Source organism: Miniopterus natalensis, chromosome 15 (assembly GCF_054644295.1).
Source record: "Miniopterus natalensis isolate mMinNat1 chromosome 15, mMinNat1.hap1, whole genome shotgun sequence".
NCBI lineage: Eukaryota > Metazoa > Chordata > Mammalia > Chiroptera > Miniopteridae > Miniopterus > Miniopterus natalensis.
In genome coordinates, this window is record NC_142095.1 from 4,320,980 (window position 1) to 4,335,400 (window position 14,421).

At 37.3% G+C, this 14,421-nt stretch overlaps 1 protein-coding gene across 5 annotated transcripts in view; it reads left to right on the plus strand.

Annotated features, from left to right (window-relative positions):
* MAP4 (microtubule associated protein 4) overlaps positions 1–14,421 on the plus strand; it is a 113,119-nt gene that overhangs the window by 44,101 nt on the left and 54,597 nt on the right. For all 5 annotated transcript variants that reach the window (XM_087824786.1, XM_087824787.1, XM_087824788.1 and 2 more), the window contains exon 3: positions 1,964–2,032. In XM_087824786.1, the coding sequence (XP_087680912.1) occupies positions 1,964–2,032 (69 nt within the window). The remainder of the gene's footprint in view (positions 1–1,963; positions 2,033–14,421) is intronic.

Here is a 14,421-nt window from a genome sequence, read left to right on the forward strand (position 1 = left end):
GATGGTATCATTTTTTGTAATTTGCATTTCCCTGTAATCTGCATTTTATTTTGTTTTTTTGCAACCTGTATTTTTAAATGAGGCAGATTTTTAAAAATATGCATTTTTTTCTTGAACTAGAAATAATAAATTTTATAAGCTTACTGTGTGAGGATAAAAGGGAGTTTATTTATTTTGGCCTAGATATGAGATAGAGCATATTTGGCATCTCTCTGAATAAGTAAAACACAATGTATGAAGCCCTAACATGATGCGTGGTGCATAGTGGGTATTTAATAAACTGGGTCCTATTTCATTCCTTTAATTGATAATTCTCTTTTTTGGTCTGCTTTGTCGTTTAGGTTGTTCCTTTAGTTATTCCTCTGCTATCTGAGATAGTGGAATGAGTGATCTTTTCAATGAGTTTATGTAAAGATTTCTGCTTTGGATTTGTGGGAGCCAGAAAGTTGGACAGTGTAGTTTCTTGTCTTCCAAAGTAAAATATTGCATTTTATAATTTTATAGCATACATTCTAGATTTTCACTTGTCTTAAGAAAAATATCTCTTGAGGTTCTTGAGAGTGATTTATCGGAAACTCTTGGGTTGGCAGGCTGATCGAGAGCTATGCAGGTTGCCGAAATGTTAGATAAACTTGGAGCCTTTTGGAAAAGGTGGCACATCTTCAAATTGATCTCTATAGTCAATGCAGTTGCAATCAAGATTCCATCAGGATTTTTATATAAATCAACAACTGATTCTAAAAGTTATATGGAAAAGCAAGGTAATTAGCATAACCAAAGCAATTTTTTGGAAAAGACCCAATTTGTAGGATTCACATGACCTCATTTCAAAATCTTACGCAAATCCTGTAATCAAGACAGTGTGTGGTATTGGCAAAATAGATAGACGTTCTGTTAGTGGTCAGTGGAACAGGAAGAGTCCAGAAATATACCAACATCTAATCAGGTCATTGGATTTTCATCAGAGGTGCAAAATCAATTTGATGGAGTAAGGATAGCCTTTTAAACAAATGATACAGGAGCAATTCGATGTCTGTATGCAAAAACGTGAACCTAGACCCACAGCTTACAACATATACAAAATTTAACTCCAAATGTGTCATAGGCCTCAGCTGAAAACTGTAAAACTTCTAGAAGAAAATCCTGTGACCTTTCGTTAGGCGAAGATTTCTTAGATACCTCGCCAAAAGGATGAAAGATAAATTAGACTTCATCAAAATTTAAAACTTTTGCTCTTCAAAAGACACAGTTAAGATAATGAAAATACAAGTTATAGACTGGGAGAAAATATTTGCAGAACTCATCTGATGAAGGGTTGGTATTCAGAATATAAATAGAATCCTCAAAACTCAAGAAACAACCTAATTAAAACATAGTAAAAAAAATCTGACCATTGAGTTCACCAAAGAAAATAAAGGGATGACAAATAAATACATGAAAAGACGTCAACAACCTTATTTATTAGGGAATGAGACACAACTGCACTTTATAAGAATAGCTAAAATAAGAAAATTTAAAAAAAAGCCCTCTGCTTCCAAAAGTGCTGCTGACCTCCATGTAATCCTCAGATCCAGGAACAATGATGGCACCCTGGACTTTTTATGTGGGGGTTGTTTTAAATGGCCCTGTGTCCTTGAAGAGTGTGATTTGAATCACAGTAAACGGGTGGCGCCTCATGATGATTTTATTGACTGTGATGCTAATCTTTGACAATTTAAAGAACAGAAAAGACCTGGGCTTGCTGTTAGGAAGGGCTCTTCTGTACTGGGGGCTGTAGAAATGAATGACTCAGTTTTGTTCTGTTTCTGGGTTTCCTTTTATTGGATCTATAAATTTTTGGACTGATTTTTATCAGCTTTAAGGTAATGCTGTGACACAAATTCTACTAGTTAGACAGTAGTTGGATGTGTTTTTCATTGTTTTGTTTGTCACAACGGGTGATTCTTCTTTGTGGTGGTTGCAGGTACTCCATCTCCTAAACCAGCAGTGCTAGCCAACGGTGACCATGGAATAGAAGGGAATGACACTACAGGTAAGTGGTTCCCAGGATTCCCCAAATGTGTGGATGAAACAGTCACAGTAACACCTGGATAAGCTTCTTCAAGGAGGATTGTTAATGGAAGCATATGGATTATTCCTGTTTCTAAGGGTACTGTTTTTGTTGGATATGTTTAAACCCAGGCATCTGCCATATAACATCTCCAACAGTGGAAAGAGAAGAGTGAATTTCCTCTTATGTTCTTTGAATATTTGTTCTTTGGATATTCTTTGAATATTAATTTTACCAAACAAGAGCTGGATCGGTCTTAAAAATATGCTCATAGAGGCAGAATAATCACAGTCAAGATATTTCATATGGGAGGCTTCGGTCATTCCAACTCTGTAGGCGGGTCTCTTCCCTGAATGCACACTGCACTCAGTTTGCTTTCCACTGCTTAGTGTTAGGAAACCTGTGAGCTACAGATTAAAAGTTTTTTTCTTTTCGCTTTTGCCTTCAATCTGTTTTTTCTTTTTTTCCACTTAACTGTTACTATTGAAACCTCTCTCTAACTTTTTAACTCCTAGCCTATTACTTCGGCTTTGCTACTCTGTCAGCTAGCACTGAGTGCCTGTGGTTCCCACCTCAAAATTAGCACTGACCCCAGCCCCCATTGTATTTGCAGTGAGCAAATTTCTTGAAGCAGTAGCAGGTGCCACAGAGATGTATTATGTAAATCTTTTCTTAAGTAGCTGATAGGAAGTCATGTGGAATTTTTATAAATAACTGTACTTAATGTGCAGTTGTGGTCAGGCTGGCCGACACTGTTGACCCAAATAGTCTTGTAATGATTAGGCACATTGTTCTCTGCCACAGTGTGTGCTCTTCTTACCTGGGGCACAACATTCAATTCCCATACCATGGGGAGGCTAACACTGGCGTGGACCGTGTCCATGTTTCTCCTCTTGGGTGCATACCTCAGCCTTGAGAAGCCTTCCCTTCAGTCACTACAGGATCTCTCAGTTGTTATGGCTTCCAAAAGCCTTTGTTAGCAATAGCGATTATTCCAGGATTTAGTCTTTATTTTGTGACCTTTAGAAATGTATGTATCTTTGTATCTCAGATTTATTGATGACTAGGTTCTGTTGATGACTGTTAGTTTTATCCAGTGGCATTAACATCCTTACTAGCAATTCATGAATTAGGAACTCTTTAAAAAGCAAGAAGCAACCAGAATGCCACCGCATCTTTCAGTTTCGTGAAACGAAATTTTTGTATTTCTTTGATAATCATAGTAATATGTGGTCTTGACTGTTTCTGTGTCTGCTTTGTGAGGGGATTGATTTGGTTAGCTCGTGGAAAAGTGGATGCCAGTTTCACCCGGGAGAGAAACAACTATCAAAACCCGAGTAGGTTTCTTCTCCAGCAGTATGTCAAGTACAACTAGAAGAGACTCGAACTTTATGTAGCAGTTGCTTCCCACTGCCAAGTCTTAATTGGGCAGGAAAAAAGAACAGGAAAAATATACAGTCTAGTCTTTGCTGTCCCAAGACTTTCAGTTCCCTGGTTGCAAAAAAGAACCGTGCTGGTTGTGAACTTCCCAGTGAGAGTATTAGGGCAGGCCTTTCTGCTCTTGGACACCTTACTTCTCCACTCTTAGTGAGAGTACAGCTTGCACACTGCGAAGGTGTTTGTGTTCTGAATTTGACATCTGACTATGAGAGCAGATGCTTTACTGAAAATATGCATGTTTTGTTGCGGGTGGAAGGGAGTCGGGAGGGAACGAAGAGTGCATGTTTTTGGAGCATGTGGTGACTTCATTCTAATTTGGCCATCACTCGTGCCATTTTGAAAATTCCCATTTCTGTTTCCTTCACAATGTTATCTCTAGTCCTAAGAGCAGCTCATCCCCACTGACAGCGTATAAAGGGTTTATGAGCATCTTGCTATATTGAACTTGCTGTGTACTAATGACCTGTGCTTTTCTGCCCCTTCCTTCCCCTTCCTACTTCTTCCTCCCTTTCTATTTTTCTCCTCCTAGAAGCCTAGAGTGTCTCTCAACACTGGGGCTGCGGCAACACCAGACCAGTGATCTTTCCTAAGCACCGTTACACTTCTAAAACCTTCAGCATTTTGCAGAGCTTTGCTTTTCCTCCCTGGACACGATATAGAAGAAGCTGAGGGTAGTTCTTCGGGGCCTCTCTCTGCTGATGCCTGAGCAAACCACCTGCTTCCTCTTGTACTCGGCAGGGCTTGATGGAACCTCCTTCCCCTTTGTGAGCGCAAAGTACAAGATGGATTCTTTTTAATTTTAGTATTTTTATTTATAAAGGTCACCTAATGTTTTTTATTTCTTGCTCTCTTTTTAAACTCATTTTATCATTTAATTCAATCTCACATTTTTCTTTTCTTTAAACATTTTTAGTTGGCATTTTTCATTGGGCTTTCAGATCTCCCACATGAATCAGACTGTGGTAACACCAGATGAGAACGTGTGCTTTCATAAAGGGATTGAGTCTACCAGGACTGCAGTGAACCCTCCCTTTTCCTCTCCTTCCTCTCTCCCTCTGTGAGCTTGCTTTTAAGGAAGGGTAATCTTTCAGGCTACCTATGTTTCTCTCCACCTTATTAAAATCTGAGTAATGATTGCTATATTAATTTAAAGTTTTCCAATTTAGAGGAGCTCTGATGAAACTTTGAAAAGTATTTCCTTAAATTATCCTTTGTTAGTTGCAAGTTGGGCCAAAATTGTTTCTATTATGAAGTTATCTATTTGCCTAGGCTTAGATTCTCCTGAAAATTTAACCACATTATTATGTATATGGAGTTTTATAGTCAAAATTACTTTCTTAACATGATCTTGAACTATCAGAATAAGAATTGAGAAGTTAAAGAAAATGGAATCCAGTATTGTTAGAATACTGGGATGTTGGTACAGGTAGAAAATAACTTTTCCTGTAACAACACAAGAGGAAACAAAATGGCAACATATTGAAGAACAACAGTTTATCAGGTTTCTAATGAAGTGATTATCTGATTGGACTCAATCTCTGTTCAGGATTAGTATCCCTTTGAACTCTAAAGGTGCCTTTATGCAGCATGCCAGGGGATTGGGGTCACCTTGAAGACCTGTATGTCAAGTCCTTCACCACGAACATTAGCATCTACCTTCACACATTCTGAGCATTGTCTAATGGGTGGTTCTTATTTTCGTTTCTCATTTTTCCAAAGTAATAACTAAAAAATCTAGAACCATTTGGGATAAGTACTGTGGAACTTTTCAAATGATAAGCTGTGATCGGATTTTTAGAAATAGAATATAAAACATAGGCCATGTCTTGAAATCTTAGAGGAATTCTGGTTTAAGATCTGGAATGTGAAATACTTTTTAAATTTTTGTATCCTCTTATTGACTATGCATGTTTTTATAATCACTAAGCTACTCATTTTTCAGATTAAAATGAATAATTGCTACTGTGTTCTGAGGACGAGTTTGAGATGTACATTGTTTAGATCCTCTTATACAGAACTGCCTTTGGGATGGTTAAATCAAAATACTATGAAAGTTTAAAATGAGTCCCTGCAGTGACTTCTGGAATTTAGGGAGCATTCCCTCTTCTGGTCACAAGGATCTGGTCACGTGGGTTGATTTCTCTGCCAAGAGTTTGTCCCATGGGTTCTGGAGAGAAGACACATAAGGGAAGCATGTTTTAAAAGGAAGAGCTTTATGCTTACCTTCTAAGCAGTTGATCAAATATGGAAACTTACAATAGGAACCACACCATGAAATAAAACATAGTTCCTTTTGGTGTGTGGCTTTTAAACATATATATATTTGGTCAGGAAACTTTTTACAGCTGGTAGTGCAAACCTTTTAAAATTATGTTTGACATCTTTCTGTCACTCCTAACCAGTCTCTGCAGTTTATGTAAGTGACAGGTAGGTGGAGAAGGCTGGGCACAACCCTACTGTGGCAGTGGTTAAAGGCACACACTCACACTTCATTACTGACATTGGTTTATTCCACTTTTATTTCCATTTTGTTATGTTTTTGTTTGAAATTTATTTTTTCCTAGTATGTTTTTTTTTTACTTAAAAAATGGAAATTTCCTACTAACAGCCTGCTAAATTTTGGTATATATTGTCAGCTCACTCTGTTTCACTTGGATGTTTCATTTTGAAAGAAATGAATTTTATGTTTTACATGCAGCTTTATATGAATGAAGTAGCCAGTCCTGCAGTGAAGTGCTGTTGCCACCATGGTCATACCCAAATGGCCCAGTGTTTCACTGCTGAGACGCCCCGACTGGGCAGGATTGCTCTGTTGCAATGTGATGTTTCTTATATGTAACCAGAATCAGTCTCCTCTTCCTCTTCTCTTCCTCTTCCTCTTCTCTTCCTCTTCCTCTTCTCTTCCTCTTCCTCTTCTCTTCCTCTTCCTCTTCCCTTCCTTCTTTGCCCAATGTTGAAGATGTAGAACTTTGTTTTTAAATATTTTTATAACTTTGTTCATGCACCTAAGTTTATATTTTTTGTGATTTTAGAGTTCAACAGTTTGTATATTGGGACGTTTTAATGTGATCATTGTGCTAATTAAATTACACTAATAAACATCTTACATTAACATCTTATGGACTGGATTTTGGCTGGGGTCTTAATTATTGAAGTATAATGTGACTAAGACGTGAGTTTGGTAAATAAAGATGCTTGAGGCATGAGTTCTCAGTCTAACAAAGCTACTAATCCCATTCGTAATAATTCCATAATTGTATGGGCTTTCTACTTTTACTTACATTGTTGTTTTTGATTCTTAGAGTAACTCTTCTTTCCAAATCTGTAAGAGTTAAGCACAAATGACTACTTGATGTTTTATGGCATCTGGTGAGAAAGACAGTGGGCAGAATAGCAATGTGCAGTTATTCTAAAAGACAGTTTCATGACATATCAATTATTGTTAGATACCTTCTAATACTACATGTATGTTTGGTGTAGTCCAATTAAAATTCATATTCACAGTCTTCCTGAATCACCTTCTGAATTATTGAATAAATAATTATAAATAATTAATAATAAATAGTAAATAAAAATGCTGTTACATTCAATAGCATTTTGTTTTTTTTTAAATATGTTTTTGTTGATTTCAGAGAGAGAAAGGAAGAGAGAGAGGGAGAGAGAGAGAGAGAAACGTCAGTGATGAGCGAGTCATTGATTGGCTGCCTCTTGCATGCCCCAGACTGGGGATCGAGCCCCTAGCCCGGCCCTGTACCCTGACTGGGATTCGAACCACGATCTCCTGAATCATAGGTCAGTGCTCAACTGCTGAGCCACTTTGGCCAGGCTCAGTAGCATTTTAGTTTTGTAACTTTATTATTTGATAATCTAATATGCTGGATTTGGGAAGAATTCAGTGGAATGCCCAATTCCCTAGTCATTCTGGGTTCCCTAGTCACTCTGGGTTAGTGTTTCTTTATAGTAGTAGATAGATTTGCATGCAGTATGTTGACTGAGTTAAGACATTGAAAAGATTCCATGCCTGAGGTAATTTGCATGCATGATATAAAGAAGTTTTTTAGTTGGCAGACATTTCTTTTTATTAAGAAAGCTCAATTTAATAGTTTCCTTCTATTGAGAGAGCTTAATAATCTATTCTTAGGTTTAAAGTACAATAATTTAAATACAGGGACTAATAATTCACAATCCTCACTGACTTTCTTATAAGTACACGAGGATTAAAGTTTTTGGTGATGGGAACAATTCTTGGATCTTACTAGTGTATTTATTTTGATGAAAGTGAGATGAAATCTGGCTACAGTTGGATAATATGGTTGGAGCTGGGAGGTGAGAGAGGGTTCTGGGCAAAAACACAGGGCTGGTGGGACACACAGCATTATTTTAATTTCTGAGGCATGTGTAAAATCTGGATTATTCTCAATCTTATATTGGTGTTGTTTCCATTACAGTGAAGGGTTACCAACACTTAATCACAAATTATTTGTGGAATAAACCTCTGTGCTACCAGGGAGGCAAAGTACTGTTATTTACACTGTTTGGGGCTATCTATGCAGTACACTAAGTGTTCCACAAATGGCAGTGTTACTGGTAGTTTCCATTGTGATCAAAGTAGGTGGCTTATTATGATAACAGTTCTGGATATGATGTGATGTCAATCCCTCAGGTGTTTCAAACTGTCTCTTATATTATCAGATACAATGCATTTGATTTAGCATTAGGAAAAATTCAAGGCACCAAAATGTGAAATAGTAACAGAAAAGAAATCTGTAATGTTAGAGTATCTGAGTAGCATTTACAACCAACCCATAAGGTGGCATTATAACACAGTTGAAGTCCAAACATAAAGCTGCTTGCTGTGTTCCTAGATGTAGACACAGCAAGACTTCCTTTTTCCTCCCTCCTCCCCAAATTCTGGAAACAAAGCTTTTTAGTTTTTTCCTTTCACCTCCCAAGCTATTCATTGCATGTTGGGGAAACACCAGTAAAATACGAACCCCTTATGTTTCTTAAAGTTTTTTTGGTTCATGATTTTCTGGTAAAAATGTAGAACTTCTCAGAAAAATACAAATATACTCATTCACTCAACATGTTACATTTATTTCTAGGGTGTTTAGGACTCCCTGAAACCAGCTCATGGACAGAGCTTAAGAACCTTGATCTAAGCAAAGCATTTAATTATACTGTGAGACATTTGATTTCAGTTTCTATTGGAGTTTTGTATTGAATAAGACAAAATAGCTTCTTCCTGAGCTTTGAGTGATCCATAATTCTGATAAAATTTTTAACCTGTTTATATAATTTGCTTCTTTTTGTGGAATGAAACACCATACTATGCCAAAAGGCATACATAGATATAAAATGTTTTATTTGTAATTCCATAAGTAATATATGAATACATTCTCATTTCTAAGAAAAATCACAGCATTATAGATACAGCCACACTCTATCAGAGACAGAGGAATTTTACTCACAGAACTACTAACATTCACACACAGCTACTGTGAATTGATCTTGTATTTTTCCCCTCATTCTAGACTTGAAAAGATTGTTCACATCTCATTAATAAAAGGATAATTGTCATTTGTATAAAACATTAGTGTTTGTAAAGCTCTTTGAATGTATAACAGTATATCTATTTTTCATTTGAAGAAGTTGAAGTTAGTTTAATAATGGAGCTCGGAGTTGGACCTAGTCTGAAAAGGCAGCTTTATGACTTTTCTACCACAATATGTCATATTTTAGTGGATCTTCTTAGTATCCCCTTATAAACCATTTTATTTCCATAAAATTGGTGTTGATGTCTCCTCTTTTATTCTTGAATTTAGTAATTTAAGTCATCTCTCTTTTTCTTGATTAGTCTAGGTACAATTGTCAATTTTGTTGATCTTTTCAAAGAACCGACTTTTGGTTTTGCTGAGTTTTCTCTATTTCACTCTAATCATTATTTCCTTTCTTCTGCTTGCTTTGGGTTTAGTTTGCTCTTCCCTTTCTAGTTTCTTAAGCTAGAAGGTTAAGTTATTGCTTTGTGATTCTTCCCACTTTTTTTTTAATTAAATATAACTTTATTGATTTCAGAGAGAGGATAGGAGAGGGAGAGAAAGAGATAGAAACATCAGTGATGAGTGAGTCATCATTGATCGGCTGCCTCCTGCACACCCCCTGCTGGGGATGGAGCCTGAAACCCAGGCATGTGCCGTGATTGGGAATTGAACTGTGATCTCCTGGATCCTAGGTCAATGCTCAACCTGGGCGATTTCCCCCACTTTTGATGTAGGTGTTTACAGCTATAAATTTCCCTCTAAGCACTACATTAGGTGCATCTTGTAAGTTTTGGTGCGTGGTGTTTTCATTTTCATTCATCTCAAAGTATTTTCTAATTTTCTTTGTGATTTCCTTGCCCTATTGGTAGTTTAGGAGTGTATTGTCAGTTTCCGCATATCTGTGGATTTTCCAAACTACTTTCTGTTGTCATTTTCTAATTTTATTTCATTGTGGTTGGAGAACATATTTTGTATGATTTAAATCCTTTTGATATATTCAGGCTTGTTTTATGGCCTAACATATGGTCTGTCCTGGAGAATGTTCTATGTATATTTGAGAAAGATGTATGATCTGCTACTGTTGGGTGGAGTTTTCTTTAAAATGTTTGTTAGGTCTGTTTGGTTTATAGTGTTCACTTCTATTCCTTGTTGGTATTCTGTCTAGTTGTTCTGTTTATTATTGAAAGTGGGGTATTGAAGTCTCCAACAATCATTGTTGAATTATTTGTTTCTCAGTGTAATTTTTTATAATCCTCACCAGAGGATATGTTTGTTTTTTTAAAAATTAATTTGAGAGACATCGGCGTGAGAAACATCGATCCGTTGCCTCCTGTACACGCCCCAATGGGGTTCGAACCGGGAACCCTAGGTATGTGCCCTGATCGAGAATTCAACCTGCAGCCTTTTGGTGTATGGGATGATGCTCCAGCCAACTGAGCCACCCTGCGAGGGCATCAATTCAGTTAACTTTTGCTTCATATATTTTAGGGCTTTCATCCTACTGTTTTAAAGGAGAAATTTGAATAATTAACTTTTATATAATTTTTATTGTTCAAGGATTAATTTCTTGAGAAAAGTTCTGGGGTATGGATTAGAGGATGTCTACAAATGATTACCACAACTATGAGCTTCCAGGCAGTTCCAAAATAGCAGTGAAATGTTGCTTACTGGTAGGAAGATCTAAAGTGCTTTTTCAAAAGATGACTTTTCCCCCCTCAAAATCCCGACCACCATTTTTGTAGAAATCAAAAAAACCTATCCTAAAATTCATATGGAATCTCAAAGGACCCCAAATAGCCAAAACAATCTTGAAAAAGAATAAAGTTAGAGATCTCACAGTTTCTGACTTCGAACCTTACTACAGCGCTGCAGTAATCAGTACAGTCCTGGCGTAAAGACATACGTAGACCAAGGAATAGAACGGAGAACCCAGAAATAAACCTTTGCATATGTATTCAAGTGACATTAGAGCAGGACACCAAGATCATTTAGTGGGGAAAAGATAGTCTTTTCAACAAATGGTGTTAAGAAAACTGGATATTCAATTGCAAAAGAAGGAAGTTGGATCCTTTACACCTTATACAAGTATTAACTCGAAATGGATCAAAGACCTAAATATAAGAGCTAAAACTATAAAACTCTTAGAAGAAAACAGAGCATAAGCTTCATGACATTGGATCTGGCAATGATTTCTTAGATATGACACCAAAAGCACAGGTAACAAAAATAAAAAAGATAAATTGTACTACATGAAAATTAAAAACTTTTGTGCATCAAAGGACACTATCAATAGAGCAAAAAGGCAATTCACGGAATGGGGAAAAAATGTTTGCAAAACATAAATCTGATAAGGGATCATTATCCAGTATATATATAAAGCATTTCTACAACTCAACATCAAAACAAATGATTAAAAATGGTCAAGGGACTTGAACAGACATTTCTCCAAAGAAGATAAACAAATAACCAATAAGCACATGAAAAGAAGCTTAACATCGCTAATCAGTAGGAAAATGTAAATAAAAACCCAGTGGGATACCACTTCACACCCATTAGGTTGGCATTATTAATAAGTAAGGTGGAAAAATTGTACTGTTAGTGGGATTGTAAATGGTGCAGCCTCTGTGGGAACAGTATGGCAGTTCCACAGAAAATTAAAAGAAGAATTACTGTATGATCCAGCATTTTCTCTTCTGGGTATAGACTCAAAAGAATTGAAGGCAGGGACTCTTAATGTATCTGTACACCTGTGTTCATAGCATTATTCACAATAGCCAAAAGGTGCAAGCCCAGAAGCCCATCAACAGGTATATGGATAAACAAAATATGTCATATACATACAATGGAGTGTTTTTCAGCCTTTAAAAGGAAGGAAATTCTAACACATGCTTCAACATGGGTGAACCCGGAAGACATTATACTAAGTGAAATAAGCCAATCACAAAAGGGCAATACTGATTCCACTTATATGATTCCATTTATATGAGTTACAGTACTGTATATAAGTAGTCAAATTTATGGAGAGAGAAAGAATGGTGGTTGTCAAGAGTTGGGAGGAGGGGGAATGGGGAGTTACTTTTCAGTGGGTAGTACAGTGTTTCATTTTGCAAGATGAAAAATGTTCTGGAGATGGGTGGTGGTAATAAACTTGTATAACAATGTGAATGTGCTTAATGCTACTGAACTGTACACTTAAAAATGATAAAAATAAAGAAAGCTAGCTCATTTTTTGTTTTTTTTGGTTCATCTTTACCCGAGGGTATTTTTTCCATTGATTTTTTTTTTTAATATGTCTTTATTGATTTTAGAGAGAGGAAAGGAGAGAGAGAGAGAGATAGAAACATCAATGATGAGAGAGTCTTCATTGATCAGCTGCCTCCTGCTGGGGATCGAGCCCGCAATCCTGGCATATGCCCTGACTGGAAATCAAACTGCAATCTCCTGGATCCTAGGTTGATGCTTAACTGCTGAGCCATGCCCAGCTGATCTCCACTGATTTTTTCAGAGAGTGGGAGGGAGGGAGAGGGAGGAAGTGGGAGGGAGGGAGGGGGGGGAGAGGGAGGGAGAGGGAGGAAGGGGAGAGAGAGAAAGATTTGAGAGAGACACATCCATTGATTGCTTCCCACATGCCCAGACTGGGGCCAGGGATTGAACCTGCAACTCAGGTACGTGCTCTTGATCAGGATCGAACATATGACCCCTCAGTGTGTGGGCCAACTCCCTAACCACTGAGCCACACCAGCCAGGGTTAAAGCTAGCTCATTTTTAAAAAGATGATTTTCAAATTAACCATTGTTACAGACCTCTTCAGAATTAATGTAAAGCTTTATATGTTAGCTATCTTGTGGATTTGTTCTAGTTTGTCCATTTGCAGAGAGAAATGCACAAATACGTAAACATTATGTAAATGCTAAACAGTTAAAAGGAACATTTTGTAAGAACAGATGTAATATTGGTTGAATTCCATGAGGAGGTTTGTTGAGAACTAAGGAAACTGGAAATTTGAGCTTGGAATGTGCATTTGGATGTAGAGTTGATATCTCAATTTTGAGGTGTCCTAAACTGTCTAATGTATCTTCTGGACTCCCTCCACCAACTAAAACAAAACAAAAAATTAAATCTGCTTGTTCCTTTAATGAGAATGTCCTTTTAGTTGCTCAGGTTAGTTTGGCTTTCCCTGTCCTCTTTCTTTTGCCCACTATATCTAATTTGTCAGAAAAATAGATCTGGAACCTGACAGATTCTTACCACTCCCACTGCCTTTTCCCTGATTGGAACCTTCGTCTTCTATAAAAGGCGACCTAGTAATAAAAGAATTGTTTGGGTTAAGGGGCAGAAAATACATCCAACCCAATGCTTTGTAACCTGGTTGAAGGAGTTAATAAATGTAAGATGATATTAGGGTAATAATTAATGTTCACACAGAACTTACAGGTTCAGCCCAGTAAGTGCTTTTTTTGCCAATAAATGATTCTCTGGCCATCAGCCCCTTTTCCTGTTTAAATGATTGTATAACTGTCTTAATGGGATGTAACTAGAGCACGTCTGGTGTCCATTGTCTTTGGAGATGTTCTATTTCTAGAGGACAGAACTGAAGGTGAAATATTAAAAGAACTCGAGGCAGCCTGAAGGATGAGCTTTTGTTTTGTTAATTGTGAGGAAATTAATTTAGGACTTTGTCACTGCAAAAACCTGGCAAGCTGCTTCTCCAATGGGTTTTCAGCAATTGAAAATGAGACAAGGAGGTGCAAAGCTATGCAAATCTAAGTATTGACATTAGATTCCCTAGAGAGCTCCACTGAAGGGTTCTGCTTTTCTGGTTAATAAAAGCTAATATTTCTGGTCTTCTCTGTAAATGAGGGATCCTGCTGCTGCAGCTGCTGCTGCTACTGGTGCTGAACAGCAGAAATACAGTATGTTTTCTCATGCACATGATAGCCTTTTAATTAGAGATTGGCACGTGCCTTTCAGTTTATTTTCTTTGATTTAAACTTCTCATTCATCCCTCCCCCCTGTTTTTTATTATGTGAATTTAAGCCATTGCACTGTTTTTAATTCTTAGTATATGTATCAGTCAAAGTCTAGTCAAGAGACAGAAACTGAACAGGGAATTAACTACTGAGGGGTAAAGAGAACTCTTAAAGTATACAGGAATGGCAGTTACTACCCTTAGTACTCAGGCTGAGTATACAAGAAAAATTTAGAAGAGTGCACTTCTTCCCCAAAGCTAGTTTCTCATCTTGGATTTCTTCATTGGATGGTAAAGATTTTTGTTGGGGTGTTGCTGTAGGCTAAGGTTGGCAAACAGCAGACTGTACATGGAGGTGCTGCTGAATCACGGGGAAGGCAGCTTGGGGCACTGATGGAACTTGCCTGGGAAGATGCTCATGG